The sequence below is a fragment of the Eptatretus burgeri genome, chromosome 8 (genome assembly GCF_056783735.1).
Source record: "Eptatretus burgeri isolate ZD-2024b chromosome 8, Ebu_testis_v1, whole genome shotgun sequence".
Taxonomy (NCBI): domain Eukaryota; kingdom Metazoa; phylum Chordata; class Myxini; order Myxiniformes; family Myxinidae; genus Eptatretus; species Eptatretus burgeri.
The window spans coordinates 10,316,065-10,329,615 of record NC_140968.1 but is presented as its reverse complement, the minus strand read 5'-3'; the positions used below and the strand labels follow the sequence as shown (position 1 = coordinate 10,329,615).

General features: G+C 45.1%; 1 protein-coding gene across 5 annotated transcripts in view; it reads left to right on the top strand.

Annotated features, from left to right (window-relative positions):
- The window catches only part of LOC147021076 (rho guanine nucleotide exchange factor 2-like), a 174,660-nt gene that overhangs the window by 119,742 nt on the left and 41,367 nt on the right, over positions 1–13,551 (top strand). For all 5 annotated transcript variants that reach the window (XM_085890811.1, XM_085890812.1, XM_085890809.1 and 2 more), the window contains 6 exons: positions 296–413; positions 514–762; positions 1,338–1,414; positions 5,367–5,545; positions 5,671–5,762; positions 5,932–6,120. In XM_085890811.1, coding sequence (XP_085746937.1) covers positions 296–413; positions 514–762; positions 1,338–1,414; positions 5,367–5,545; positions 5,671–5,762; positions 5,932–6,120 — 904 coding nt within the window. The remainder of the gene's footprint in view (positions 1–295; positions 414–513; positions 763–1,337; positions 1,415–5,366; positions 5,546–5,670; positions 5,763–5,931; positions 6,121–13,551) is intronic.

Sequence of the window (13,551 nt, the reverse complement as noted above, 5' to 3'; positions counted from 1 at the left end):
GCACACACATATGCTGTATTTTATGATGCCCTGAACACTAACATTTCCTGGGTATTTTTTTTCGCATGCGCGCCAAACATTCTTTGGTATAATACGTCATTTCGAAAGTGCTGTATTAATGATGCTCCTTTTCCTGATATTATGCAAATGATATAAAATTCTGTTTTATTGCAGATACAGTATGATCTGGGATGAATTTTTTAAAAAATTCTAACAAAGCAAACTTCTATACCTGTCACATTGTCTGTGCAAAACTGTAACGATGAATGCTGCTGCTGTATTGTTTATGCGCCAGAGGCAAAGCAGCAAGCCACTGGTTCGCCGGCTCGGTGTGCAGGAGTGCATTTTGCTTGTTACGCAGCGCATTACCAAATATCCCGTCATCATTGAACGTATTATCAAGTCTACCAAAGGTACGTATTCTGCATTGTCAATAGATTAAGTTCTCTTATGTATGCATCAGTGTTTGTTTATTTTTAAGAGAGGTCATGTGGTGGTCTTGCAATGTCGTAGAAGGTACAACGGAGCACACTGAGATTTCCGAGGCACTGAGCCTCGTGAGGAGTGTTATTGGTGCAGTGAATGAACATGTGAGTGAGAACAGCAAGCGCCAGCGCCTCATAGAAATCTACAACCGCATGGAAGGAAAATCAGTGGCAAGGGTGTGTCCTGGAACAACTTTCTCTCGTGCTGATATGCTGGCAAAACAGCTGGTGCATGACGGGCCACTGAGGATCCGAACGCCGGCAGGACGCCTCCGCGGTATGTTACCTCATGCACTGTGACTGACGCAAATCATTTGGAAGCAAATGCCTTGTAGCCTGTTACACGTGATAGGAACTTTATTTTATATCTGGGTTAACAAGACTGCTCAGTTGAGAGCTTACCCACCATGGAGTTGTTTGATTGAGATGGACATTAATATTAATAAAAATTGCCATCCTGAAGTGCCAGCAGGAGGTGCTGCATCTCAAAACAAACAATCCTTCAGATTTGACTACAAAACAGACAGTCACATATGTATTTTTATTGTGGCTGTTAAATCTCTCACGCTGTATTTGCGAAAGAGTCGGCAATTGTATTTGTGCCCTGGCCATATGCCCTACTTGGCTTTAGCTGGATAATTGGCTCTAAATGCAAATGTGGGAGTGCTGGGATGTGAGCATTGCACAGACATGATCTGCCAAATGGCCTCCTCATGCGTCTAAGTTTGCTTGATGTTCTGGAGTAGCTTACAAAGCATTGTGGTGTTGCTTGTTCGTGAAAGCATCTTGAAATGTATTCTACAGTAAGTAAACATCACCTAATTTTGATTTCTTGCTTCCCGATTATCGCAGAGATTTTGGCCGTACTCTTCACAGACACACTCGTTTTGCTGCTGGAAAAGGATCAAAAATACTCATTTGCCTCATTGGTAAGTGTGTCTTTAATAGCCATCACAATCTTTAATAGCCATCACAATCTTTAATAGCCATCACAATCTTTAATAGCCATCACAATCCTCAGAGTAGCTGAGGAGTTTGCGAACAGGCTGAGTGGACACTTGGGGGGTCTGGGTGCTTTGGGGGGTCCTGAAGAGTTGTGGAGCGCCTTTAAGACCACCGTCCTTGATGTTGCCGGTGGATGTCTTGGAACTCACCGCAGGGCAAAGAAGAATTTTGTCTCTCAAGGGACACTGCATACCATTGACCAGAGTCGCAGACCAGATCAAAGGGCGGAGGAGCTCCTTGTGAGCCAACGATCATCCATATCTAGTGCCCAACTGTGTCTGCAGACGTCCTCCTGCAGTTGGGTTACTTCTTATTAGGAGGTTGGTGGCAGGATTTGCACTCCGGCCACCGTAAAACCCTTCATTGCGCAAAACGAAAAAACGCAAAAAAATCTGAAAACCCACTCCGTGGGAGTACCTCCTGTGCAGCTTCCCTTCATAGGGCAGCTCACCGGATGACGGGATTGGGGCAAAGCCTTCGGGACCCCCAATCTTTGATAGGAGGGAAACCACGGGGTAACATCCCTGGGTCAGATTGCGGGAGAGTGTGTCGGAGTGGTGCTGAGGTGTCGTCCACCAGACGGCGGTCTCCTTGGGTTAACCTGAGGCGGTCCCTTCGGGTGGGTGCCTGGAATGTCCTATCCCTAAGAGAGGATGATCACCTGTCTCTGTTATCATCTGAGCTTAAGCGTTTGGACATCGGGATTGCAGCTCTCTCTGAGGTTCGGAGACCGGATTGCGGCGAGATAATGGTGGGTGGTTACACCTACTATTGGTCTGGTCGCTTTGATGGTTACCATAACCAAGGAGTTGCTGTAGCTGTGTCCAATAAGCTGACCCCAATGATAATTGAGGTAACACCGGTCAACGAGCGTATTATGAGACTAAGGATTCGTCACTCCTTAGGTGTCATTTCCCTGGTCTCTGTTTATGCTCCGACTGAGGCGAGTGATCTCACCGTGAAGGATGCATTCTACGCCACGCTCGAGTCTGTGGTTGATCAGTGCCCCAGACGAGATACACTTCTAGTCTTGGGGGATTTCAATGCATCGACTGGAACTGATAGGGACGGTTATGAGGTGTGTGTTGGTCCCCATGGGTCAGGAACTATGAACCAGAATAGCACTAAGTTCCTTGACTTTGCAAGAAGTCATGGACTTAGGGTGGCTGGTTCATGGTTTCAGCGCCCACAAGCTCATCGCTGGACTTGGTATTCCAACGCTGGCGGTGTGGCAAAGGAGATTGACCATGTCCTCATTGACGGTCGTTGGAGGATGAGCCAGAACTGCAGGGTCTACCGGAGTGCTCAGTTCCTCAATACTGACCACAGGCTTGTTGTAGCAACTCTAAAGCTGCACCTTAAATCCTGGAGAATGGTACCATCCCAGCCTAGGCTGGATGTTGCCAAGCTCAGGGATGAGAGAGTAGCTGAGGAGTTTGCGAACAGGCTGAGTGGACACTTGGGGGGTCTGGGTGCTTTGGGGGGTCCTGAAGAGTTGTGGAGCGCCTTTAAGACCACCGTCCTTGATGTTGCCGGTGGATGTCTTGGAACTCACCGCAGGGCAAAGAAGAATTTTGTCTCTCAAGGGACACTGGATACCATTGACCAGAGTCGCAGGGCCAGGCTGAATGGCAGAGCTGAGCTGTTCAGGGAGCTGAGGCGTAAAACTGTCCGTGCACTGAGGGTGGACAAGGAGGCCTATGTGCGAGGAATCTGTGAGGGGGTCGAGCATCACCTGTGGACAGGTGATTCTTGTAACGCTTACAGGGGAATTCGCGCATAACGTTCATCCAAGCCCATCCCTCGGAGCACTGCAGTTCGAGCAGAGAGTGGTACGCTCTTGACAGAGGAGTCTGAAGTGAAGGCCCGCTGGGCCGGTTACTTTGAGCGGTTGTACAAGGCTGATCCCCCAGCTGTCGAGTTGGACGTCAAGGGTGTTACAATCCCTGTTGCTGACGCACGAATCAACTGTGGTCCACCTTCGCTTGTGGAAACACGGGCTGCGGTGAACCAGTTGAAACGGGGCAAAGCTCCAGGGATTTGTGGCATCCATGCCGAACTTCTCAAGGCTGGTGGAAATGCTGCACTCGTGTCGTTGCATGCAGTTTTGTGCTCTGCCTGGAACACAGGCATCATCCCAACTGACTAGAAGAGGGCCTTGTTGTCCCTCTCTGGAAAGGGAAGGGTGATCGCCAAGACTGCAACAACTACCGAGGGGTGACGCTGCTCTCAGTGCCGGGCAAGGTCTTTGCTCGGATAATTATTGATAGGGTTCGCCACCATCTGCTTGAGCACCAGCGTCCAGAGCAGTCAGGCTTTACACCAAAGAGGTCAACGATTGACCGTATCCTTGCCCTTCGTGTCCTCACCGAATGCAGACGAGAGTTTAGGCAGGGGCTGCTTGCAGCCTAAGTTGATCTCTGTAAAGCGTTCGATTCAGTGAATCGGGATGTCCTCTGGAGGATTCTTGGTCTTCGTGGGGTGCCACCGAAACTGATCGATCTGATGTCTGAACTCTACTCTGGTTCTGAGAGTGCTGTGAAGTGTGGTGGTACCACCTCTGACTTATTTCCAGTTGTTACTGGAGTTCGTCAGGGATGTGTACTTGCCCCCACACTTTTCAGCACTTGTATGGACTGGATTTTAGGGAGGATGTCGGAGAGATCAAGTTGCGGTGCATCGTTTGGGAATGTCAAGATCTCGGACCTTGATTTTGCAGACGATGCAGTCATCTTTGCGGAGACTTTGGACATCCTTTTGGGGGCCCTCGAGGTGCTGAATGAAGAGTCGGAGCCGCTGGGATTACGGGTTTCTTGGGTCAAAACTAAGATCCAGGCTTTCGGTGACATCTTGGATGCTGCTGTCCTGTCTGTGTCTGTTTGTGGTGAGGATGTTGAGGTTGTGGAGAGATTCACTTACCTTGGCAGTGATATTCATGTCTCTGCTGGCTGCGAGTCAGAGGTCAATAGACGTCTGGGTCGGGCCTGGGGAGTCGTGAATTCACTGGATCATGGGGTGTGGCGCTGCCGGTACCTGTGCGGGAGGACGAAAGTCCGAGTCTTCAGGTCCTTGGTACTTCCAGTCTTGCTCTATGGGTGCAAGACTTGGACTCTGACCAAGGATCTGAGACAGAGACTTAATTCCTTTGGTACCAGGTGTCTTCGGAGAATCCTTGGCAATCGCTGGTCGGATTTTGTGTCCAACGAGCGGTTGCTGAGAGAGACTCGGATGAGATTTGTTACCTGCATAGTCCGTGAGCGTCAGTTGCGGCTGTATGGACATGTGGCTCGTTTTCCTGATGCTGATCCTGCTCACCAGATTCTCTCAGCGAGGGAGTCTCATGAGTGGAGGAGGCCAGTGGACCGACCACGTGCCTCATGGTTGCAGCAGGTTGACCACCATCTCAAGGAGATGGGGATGGGCCTGGCATCTGCCTGGGGGATGGCCAGACGGAGGCCCCTGGAGTACCGACGGAAAGTGGACGCAGCGACGCGCTGTTCTGGCACATGCTCCCTTACCTGACCTGATCTGACAATCTCTGAGTCACACTGGCCACAGTCTGCAATGTGAGCGGAGTTGGCCACTTTGGAACACTTTATTTCCATGATTGCCAACTTTGTTGTTCATGAAGTCAAAGCAACCAGTTTTTCATCAACAACAAATAAATAATAAAGCTTTGTTGGGGCTTTAAAAAAAAATGAGTCGACTTTCTGTTTATTGTTTGGTTTAGATACTGATGTGTTGGCATTGCTGGTGTACAAGTGTGATTACAAACAAAAACTTTGGAACTTTTATAAGAACTTTGGAAAACTTTTTCAAAATAAAATATATAGATATAATTTCATCACTGTTTGCTTTCCAACCGGTTGTAAACAGGAACCAAAGCCACCAATAATTCCTATCCAGAAGCTAATGGTGCGAGAGATTGCTAACGAGGAGAAAGGCCTCTTCCTCATCAGCAATTCATCGCACTGCCCAGAGATGTACGAGGTTCATACCAACAAGAAGAAAGAGCGGCAGAGCTGGGCAACGATTCTCCGCACAGCTGTTGAGAGGTGAAGCATTCTTCTCTGCCCATGTGACATGGAACATTTTGTCTTCACGCTTCTGTCATCCCTAATGCACATGGTTTGCTCACTTGCACCCCTTCCCACTGTCTTGTAATGTCTTGCACACATAGCTGCCCCGATATTGATGAGGGGGTGCCCATTGAGACCGAGGAGGACAAAAAACTCATCGATGCCAAGATGGAGAAGGCCAAGGAGTTCCAAGGTGAGATTCAACAAGGTATTGGTGCTTTTGGTCAATGACTGGTGTTTCATTAGTCAGACTGTGTTGAAGGTTTATAAAACAGCAAGCTTGGAGTATAATGTTAAGGCAATGTTGAACTCCATTTCAGCAAAGGTGACCATGATTTTTTATTACGAATGATGTGTGGCAGAACGGTTGGCAAGCCGGGACGCAATTGTACGGGTTACTCTTGAGGAAAAGCTGCAAATATATGCCGAGATGGCAGATTACTTTAGCTCCGATGTATCAAGTGGCCAGTCTCCGACAGTCCGAGGACCCTTGAGGCTGAATGATGGTGAACTCAAAGCTGAAGCTTTGTTGCTTAAGGCTTTGCAGGAAGGTGAGATTTTGAACAGCAATTTATAATAAAAAAATATATTTTTCACAGTTTAAATCATGTCTGTATTATTTATCTTGTAATTGGGATTGGTCTGGCAAACCCTACCATTTACTTTGTCAACAATCCTCTTGATTTTTTTTTTCAGCTTTTGGGCCTCACCATCAGGTATGATCTTTCTTGGGCAAACCACACATCCAAGTTGGCCCCAAAGCTAGTTTGAGCATATAGGTATCCTCCATTGTGCAAAGTCCTTCCTTGGCACACCTGAACTCTAATCCACCAACAAGGCCTTCATCCACAGTTTGATGGAGTACTACTCTCTTTTCTGGGCTGGTGCTGCTGTCTCACACCTCTGTCTTTTACCACCTCCTTTCCAGTCTTGCACCTTCTACCCTCTCAATGCTTTGTCCATCCCCCCCCCCCCTGGTCCAGTCCAGTCCAGGTTTCTGCCGGGCGGATGTGGTCCACCAGCAATCCACTTCTGATGAAACACAAAAAATCCAGAACCACTGCTGAGCACTTCCACTCATTCATTCCTTTATTCTTTTTTCTTTGGTAACCTGTGGAACCAACATCCACATTCTCTTCAATCTCATCCTTCCATCTAGGTCTTCAAGATAGCTGTTCACCACCATCTCTTCTCTTTCCCCATCCAAAACCATGATCTTTTCTACCCTCGTTAACCCTCACAAAGCACTCCTGCTTCCAAATTTCCGTTTTTTTTCCTTCCTGAGAGTTTGCTTCCGTAGCCATCTTATTCACCTGTGTGTCCTCACGCCTGTGTGAATGACACACTTGTGTGTCCTCCCTTAGTCTTCATTCTTCCCCAAGTCTCTCTCTCTATTTTGTCCCTCAACCCAGCTGTTGGTGTGTTTACCCCCTCTTTCTACTGTTCCTTTTGTACTGTTACGTCTTGAACCGTTCTACATTCCTACTCCTCCACAAGCCTCAACACAGTACACCAAAAAAAAAAATCTCAGAGGGGTGTCATTCAAATCTAACCAAACTTGACATGTTTCTTGAATTTATTTCAGGGATTTTCAAAATTTTTCGATGCAAGAAGAGCTTCTTGTCTTCCAAAATATATCATGATTTGAATCGCTTGTTTCTGCAAGAAGAAATTACAATTCGCTCTCGATTTAAAATAACCGTATAATAAATGGGCTAAACATCAATGAATTCTACAATAACACAATTATGTGTATGAGAACTAAACATGTATTTAAGCTTAACCAAAGTGACAACAATTCTTGAAATCTTTCAACCAATATATTTTAATATCATCCCCCCTCAGTGTCAGTGTCATCCTCATCTGCAGCAATGAAATCCTCTTCCTCAATGGTTGAATCAAAATCATCTTCACTTGATTTCTCTTCCACTGATTTGAGAATGTCAACCAACTTTGCTGGCAACTTCCACTGTCCATTAGTAGCAGCTCTACAGATATCCTGACCTCTGGACTTCACGAGACTAATCACTTTTCCTGAGTGAACTGCTGGCTTTACAGATATCAAGTTGTTTAGAAATTTCTGCATTTGGGGAGGGAGGGAATTTTTTGTACTTTGTAGATGCTATGCGGTTGGAGGCCATGTTATTGGATGACCTTTCAAAGGCATCTTAAATGATCCTTTGCAGAAGATGTTTCACTTCTGAAACCGAGCTCTTGTGCTCTTTTGATTGCTTCATCTACACTGATGTCAGAACTAGAAAGCTCTGAAGCATCCCCTTGTCATCCAGTTTGCAAAATGACAGCTTGTTTCCATGGACATTATTGCTCTCTATCTTGCTCTTTAATTTGCTTCCACGATAGTTGTGGTTTGGAAAGAGTGTTACGAAAGGTAGACACACAGTGCTTGCATTAGTTTCCTAACTTCCTGATTTTTACATTTGTGCAAATCACCTCATCTAAGACCTCACAAGCACTTCTCAGTGCCTTACTATGGGCTTCTTCTCGGTCTTGCTGTCTATTTCTCTCTCCTTCATTAGTACTTCTCCATTTGGCTGGTTCCACATTGGTAGTGTAACTCTTCTGACAAGTCTTATGGTCCCTTCACAAACAAACGAGTCAAACCCCCTGATTCTCAGTGGCAGCAGCATTCTTCCATCCATTGCATTAAAACTTAGATGTGTTCTGCGTTATCCATGGGTCTTGATCCCTTTCAAACCCTCTTGCAAAAAATTCAATCGGCCTGGAATATGACGTTATCTTTTTTGTTTGAGGATTGGCATATAACACAGGAAGTTGAAGGGCCTGCTTCATCACTGCTGCATAGTGTCAGGTGGTGATGATTAAAAGTAAATGTCTGAAGGCAGTTGCGATGATGGCCATGTTCATCTGAGCATTCATTCGGAATCGGCTTCCACGTGTAGAGCATAACCTCGAGGGTAGGAAAGCCTCTTGTTGTGAATCTCGTTTAGCTTTTCAATCTCTATTGGATGCTGAGTCTGTCAGGAATGTGAATATGCGACACTTTGATCCTGCATGATGTAGCACGCAAGCCTGTAGAACATTTTACTACTTGCATGACCTCAGGAGCTAGGATGTTTCTGCTTCGTGGCTTTTTTGAGCTCCCATCCATTGTTGGATCACCACGTATCTACAGAACTTTATTTAAACGAGATAAGGGAGGGAAGGAGAAGAAAGCAAGGAGCTGATGCTCTTGGTCCCCTGCCTTTTGGGTGGTATGAGGAATAGATCTGTGCAATAAGAATTGTTGTTGAAATATTGCGTACACAAGTCAAGTTACCAAGATGGTTGCCACTGCAACATAATTAAGCCGATAACAGCCATGATCCAATGTGGTTGAGATAATGGCACGATGAATAGATATCCGCAATGTGAAAGCTAAATGGTCAACAGTTTTTGAAATATCGCCGACATAAAAGTATATGGACCGATGACCGATCGGTCAGACGGAGCTCATTTTAATGCCCCCTATCGGTGGAGTGGGGGGCAACAAATGAAATCAAGTCATCGGCATAAATGAATTACCATAAATTTAACATCGTTGATATGACAACAAATCATTTTTAATAACTAAGTGAACTCGACATTCTTGCCACCATTCATCTGAATATTATGATCGGTATAATAAAGCAACATAGTAGGTTTGGTTCGATTTTAATGACACACCTCTGAGATATGGCGTTTTCAATCGGCATAGATTTCATGAACCTCAAAACTGCTCAGTTGTTCAATAAAGCATTTTGATATTTTCAATGTTGACATCTTTTTTTCTTTCTAAGGAGACATCAATTAATACAAAAAATTAAATAAAGTAGGATTGGGGAGGGTTGGGGAGTGCACAATATCCTCCTCAGTGGTGCTGAAAGCCTGGTGTTGGCTTAGTAGTGTGGCATGAAGTGTTGATAAAAGTAGCTCCTGTGGAATTTTCATGGCAATTTATTAATTTTTTTTGCTTTTCTGGATTGAATTGTGGTCAAACTATAGGGAAATTATGGGGGTCAAATTTTCCTGGCCCGGGGGCTCTTTCCACCCTATGACCCCCCCCCCACCCCAGGACTAGCTCTGCTTAAAATGAACCTATTTTCATAATCGGCCGTTTTAGGGGTTTTTGATGATGTTGAATCCATTTTTGACACTTTTAAAGTGACGTATACATTCATTGGCAAGGTCGGGGGGGGGGTGTTTCTCAATGGACCCCCATCCCGTAATAAACCTGCGCTTATCTTGGGTAAATAAGAAATTAACATGTCCGACATCGAGTTGTTTGGGGTATTTTTAATTCTTTTTAAAATTAAGATTAGTCAATAAATGGCACATCCTGAGCGGTCTCCACAGTGTATCAAGAGACCTGACCTAAACTGAACCGTCTGGTATTTTCAGGTTATATTTCATATATAATTTTGTTCAAAAATCTCTGGATCATCTCAATCACAATGGACACCTTTATTATTGGGTTTGTTTCACAATGCAATCCAACTGGAATGAAAAACATGTTTTACAAGAATTGTTGTAAAAATTGGCAATGTACCTTCAGTTTGTCCTTTTTTTGATAAACTCAGAATGTTTTAAATTCACACAAGTACAGAGTAATATTAAAAATAAAAATCCAAACCAAGAACGTAATTATTTATCCTTGTCCTTATCCACCTCACTCATCATCACATAAAACTATTTGCTGATTTATTCATCTTCATCGTCATCCTCGTGGGTGTCATCCTTAATTATGTTTCCACAATCACTGCCATAGCACTTACAGAGAGAAGTACAGGGAAGTCTGTCTTGAAGCAGCTGCACTTTCCTTTACACCCTGATTTGCGTGCACATTTCATCAGTTCAATCACAGCTCGAGGGGTGGGCAGGGCGAGATGTCTCACTGGAACATAAACGCCTTCCTCAACATTCCAACCATTTTCTTCAATGGGAGGAAAAGCCGGACAGTTGGGAGTGTATGACTTTTCATGCATGGCAATGTAATTGGCACTTGTGATATGTGGTAGTAAAGCAGCACGAGTAGGAGGTAACATCTCTTCCTCCAAGTTCTTGGAACGAAACCTTTCCCATCTTAGAGCTGGTAGGGTTGTGGGACCTGCCGAGCAGTACACACAGCAGATGAACTGCCTCAAACCCTTGACATGTGGTGGTAATTCGCCATTGACCAGGACACTCTGAATGGGACCTTCACCGAGCACCCTGAAGCAGTTGATTGCTGGATCATCTTCTTCAAGCCTCATGAAGGCACCAACCCACATCTTCTTGGAAATACCCACAAATTTCCCACCCCAGTCGGCGCCGGTGAAATTGTGGAGTCCAATGAGTCCCTGGCATTTGTGACATCCATTTACTTGCACTCGCTCTACCACATCAATTTCTCTGTATTTTGTCCCCTTACCGGTCAAGAACTTGAGGTGAATTAGAGCTCCAAGTCAACCATGAGAGACCAGGTCGAGAAGAAGCGTGAGAACGTCAGTGTCTGGTGACCAAACGCGTATCTCCCGCCAAGCATTCTCAGCTACAGATGACAGGATTTGGTGAGGAATAAGCGTATTGGCCTCATTGTGTGAATGTTCTTCTTCAAAGTCATAGCCCTTTATCTTGTTGCTGTACACAACAACCAACTTGAAGGCCCTGTTATCGGCAAAGTTTTCAAGCAAACCCTGGGTGACCATGGTCGTCAGTCTACTTTTGGTCTTTGAGGAAGATAGAATCTCTTTGAAAGACATGGGGCAGGCCAATTGAGAGAGTTGTCTGGACAGTCTGCTGAAACCCATCTTCCTTCTTTGGTTGATGCTTCACCTGACGATCAGTTCGAGTATTGTGGATGAGAAACTGGCAATCGACATCAACAACTTTGTCGACTTGTTCATTGCGAATTCCAGAAACTTTGAAAACATGACAGACAAAGAGGAGATGAGTGAGGAAGAACTGGAGTTGTGGAGGATTCTCAAAGTCTTCAAAGCTCCCGTTGAATGACCAGTTTCATCATCTCCTCTCGTAGAATGTTTGCCATGCTCTTCAAGTGGTCATTTGTCGTCATTATCCAGCACCGCAGACCGAAGTTCCATGGCATTGCTGACTGCTGTTGGGGAATGAGATTGTGTCAGGCTCATTTTTGCGTAGCGATTTGACAAACTGGACATTAGGAAGCCATTCAGACGCAGTTTTTTCAGATGCTTGCGGTAGTTTTCTGTCCCATTAATATATCTTTTACCTGATACCTCTTCTTCAAAATTGACAAGTATGCATCATTCACTTCAGGCATGTTTAGGGTAGCATCATCGTCCGAGAGGGTGTTTTGAATGGAGAGGAGCAAGCTGTTCATCACATACAGAGTGAATGAGCTGGGCATTACTGTAATCTAATGGAGCGAAGGTGTGCTGTGCATAACGCAAGCATTTCCAATGATTGTACTTTTCAAGAGCAGAAGCATCCCCGGTGCTCTTTAACTCAGATACACAAGTTCTTACACGGTCATCTTGAGTCTTGCGTTTCATCTCCAGGAAGTTTTCACCCATGTTGGCCGAAAAAACAGGATGAAGAGGTTCTGAAAAGTCATTAGGACAAAAGCTGCAGGACGAGAACAAACACACCTGTGCCTTTGGTGCGTTTTTTTGTCCTTTTAGGATGGGAAGAATCAGTTGCACTGGAAAACGCATGCTATAATCCGAATCAGTTGCACGCCCAGGCTCTCGAGAGGAACATGCAGGGGAATCGGGCCGGGTTCATTTACCTCTGAGACTTTCAATCGTCCTCTTGTTGACGATGGGTTTCCGACATTCAGGATGATAACACAGATTTGCGCTCCACTTCACTCAAGCTACCTAAAGGCCCGGTCACACCTTGACGTTTTAGCCAGCGATGGCAACGTATTAAAATGTATGTAAAACGCTGGCTGACGAACTTATGATGTTTTTTTTAAGATTCGGACGTATTCATAACGAGTTGGTCGTATGCATAACATATTAGTAATGGACACAGAACGTTTCGTTGTGTTATAGATAACTTATACCAACGAATGCTGAACCTGTTGTTGGCCTACACAACCTATGCCCAACGATAGTCTAACTTCGGCATAGCGCGTTGCACGCATCGCCGACGATGTCGTGACGTAGCCTATTAAAAGGCTGACGCACAACGATTCGAATCATAACTGCCGTAGAAATGGAAGTGACAACATCGCGGTCACACCTTGGCGATCTTGCCAGCGTATGCCGACCTAAGAAAAATGTGTCTAAAACGTTGGGGGCACGTCAAATACGGTATGAGTAAGTTTGGTATACGTGAGTAGAACGCTAAAGTACGCTATCATACGTCGTAGTAAGTAGAGTACGTCAAGAAATTTTAAACATGTTCAAAATTTTACGACGTACTCGGCGTATGACACACGTTCCGCATGCGATGGGGATAAGTTTTACACACGATATGTGGACGCTTACACACGTCCACAACGGCTACTTATAAGCTACTCATAAGTCGAAACACGTCGTGGTAATGTCTTTTTTATGCGAAACTTATTTCTAACTTATGTTTGATGTCCTTTGAACCAATTCTTTACGTAGTCCCAACACACATCGACGTATGTAGACGTATTCCAATGACGTCTTCCGGTCGACAAAAAAAAAAAAATGAATGTGTTTCTAGCTTACAACTGCCATATAAAGACGTGTTCCCAGTGGTTTTGGGAATTGGTATATAAAAATGCTGCTCATAAAAGGGGAACCCAACAGTGTTTTCGAGTTCCTTTTTGAGTCGATCTCCATGTCAGCAGTAACAGTATCAGTATTAGCATTAGTATTACTATTAGTATTAGTAGTAGTAGTAGTTTGTTCATGTTGGCAGTAGTAGGTGAGTGTGAGGGGGAGGGTGTGGGTTATGATGGATCCTCCTTGCGTCCGCGTGTCCACGGGTAGGTTCATAGGCTGCCACTCAACGATTTAAATGGCTGCATCTCCACTATTGAAAGTAGA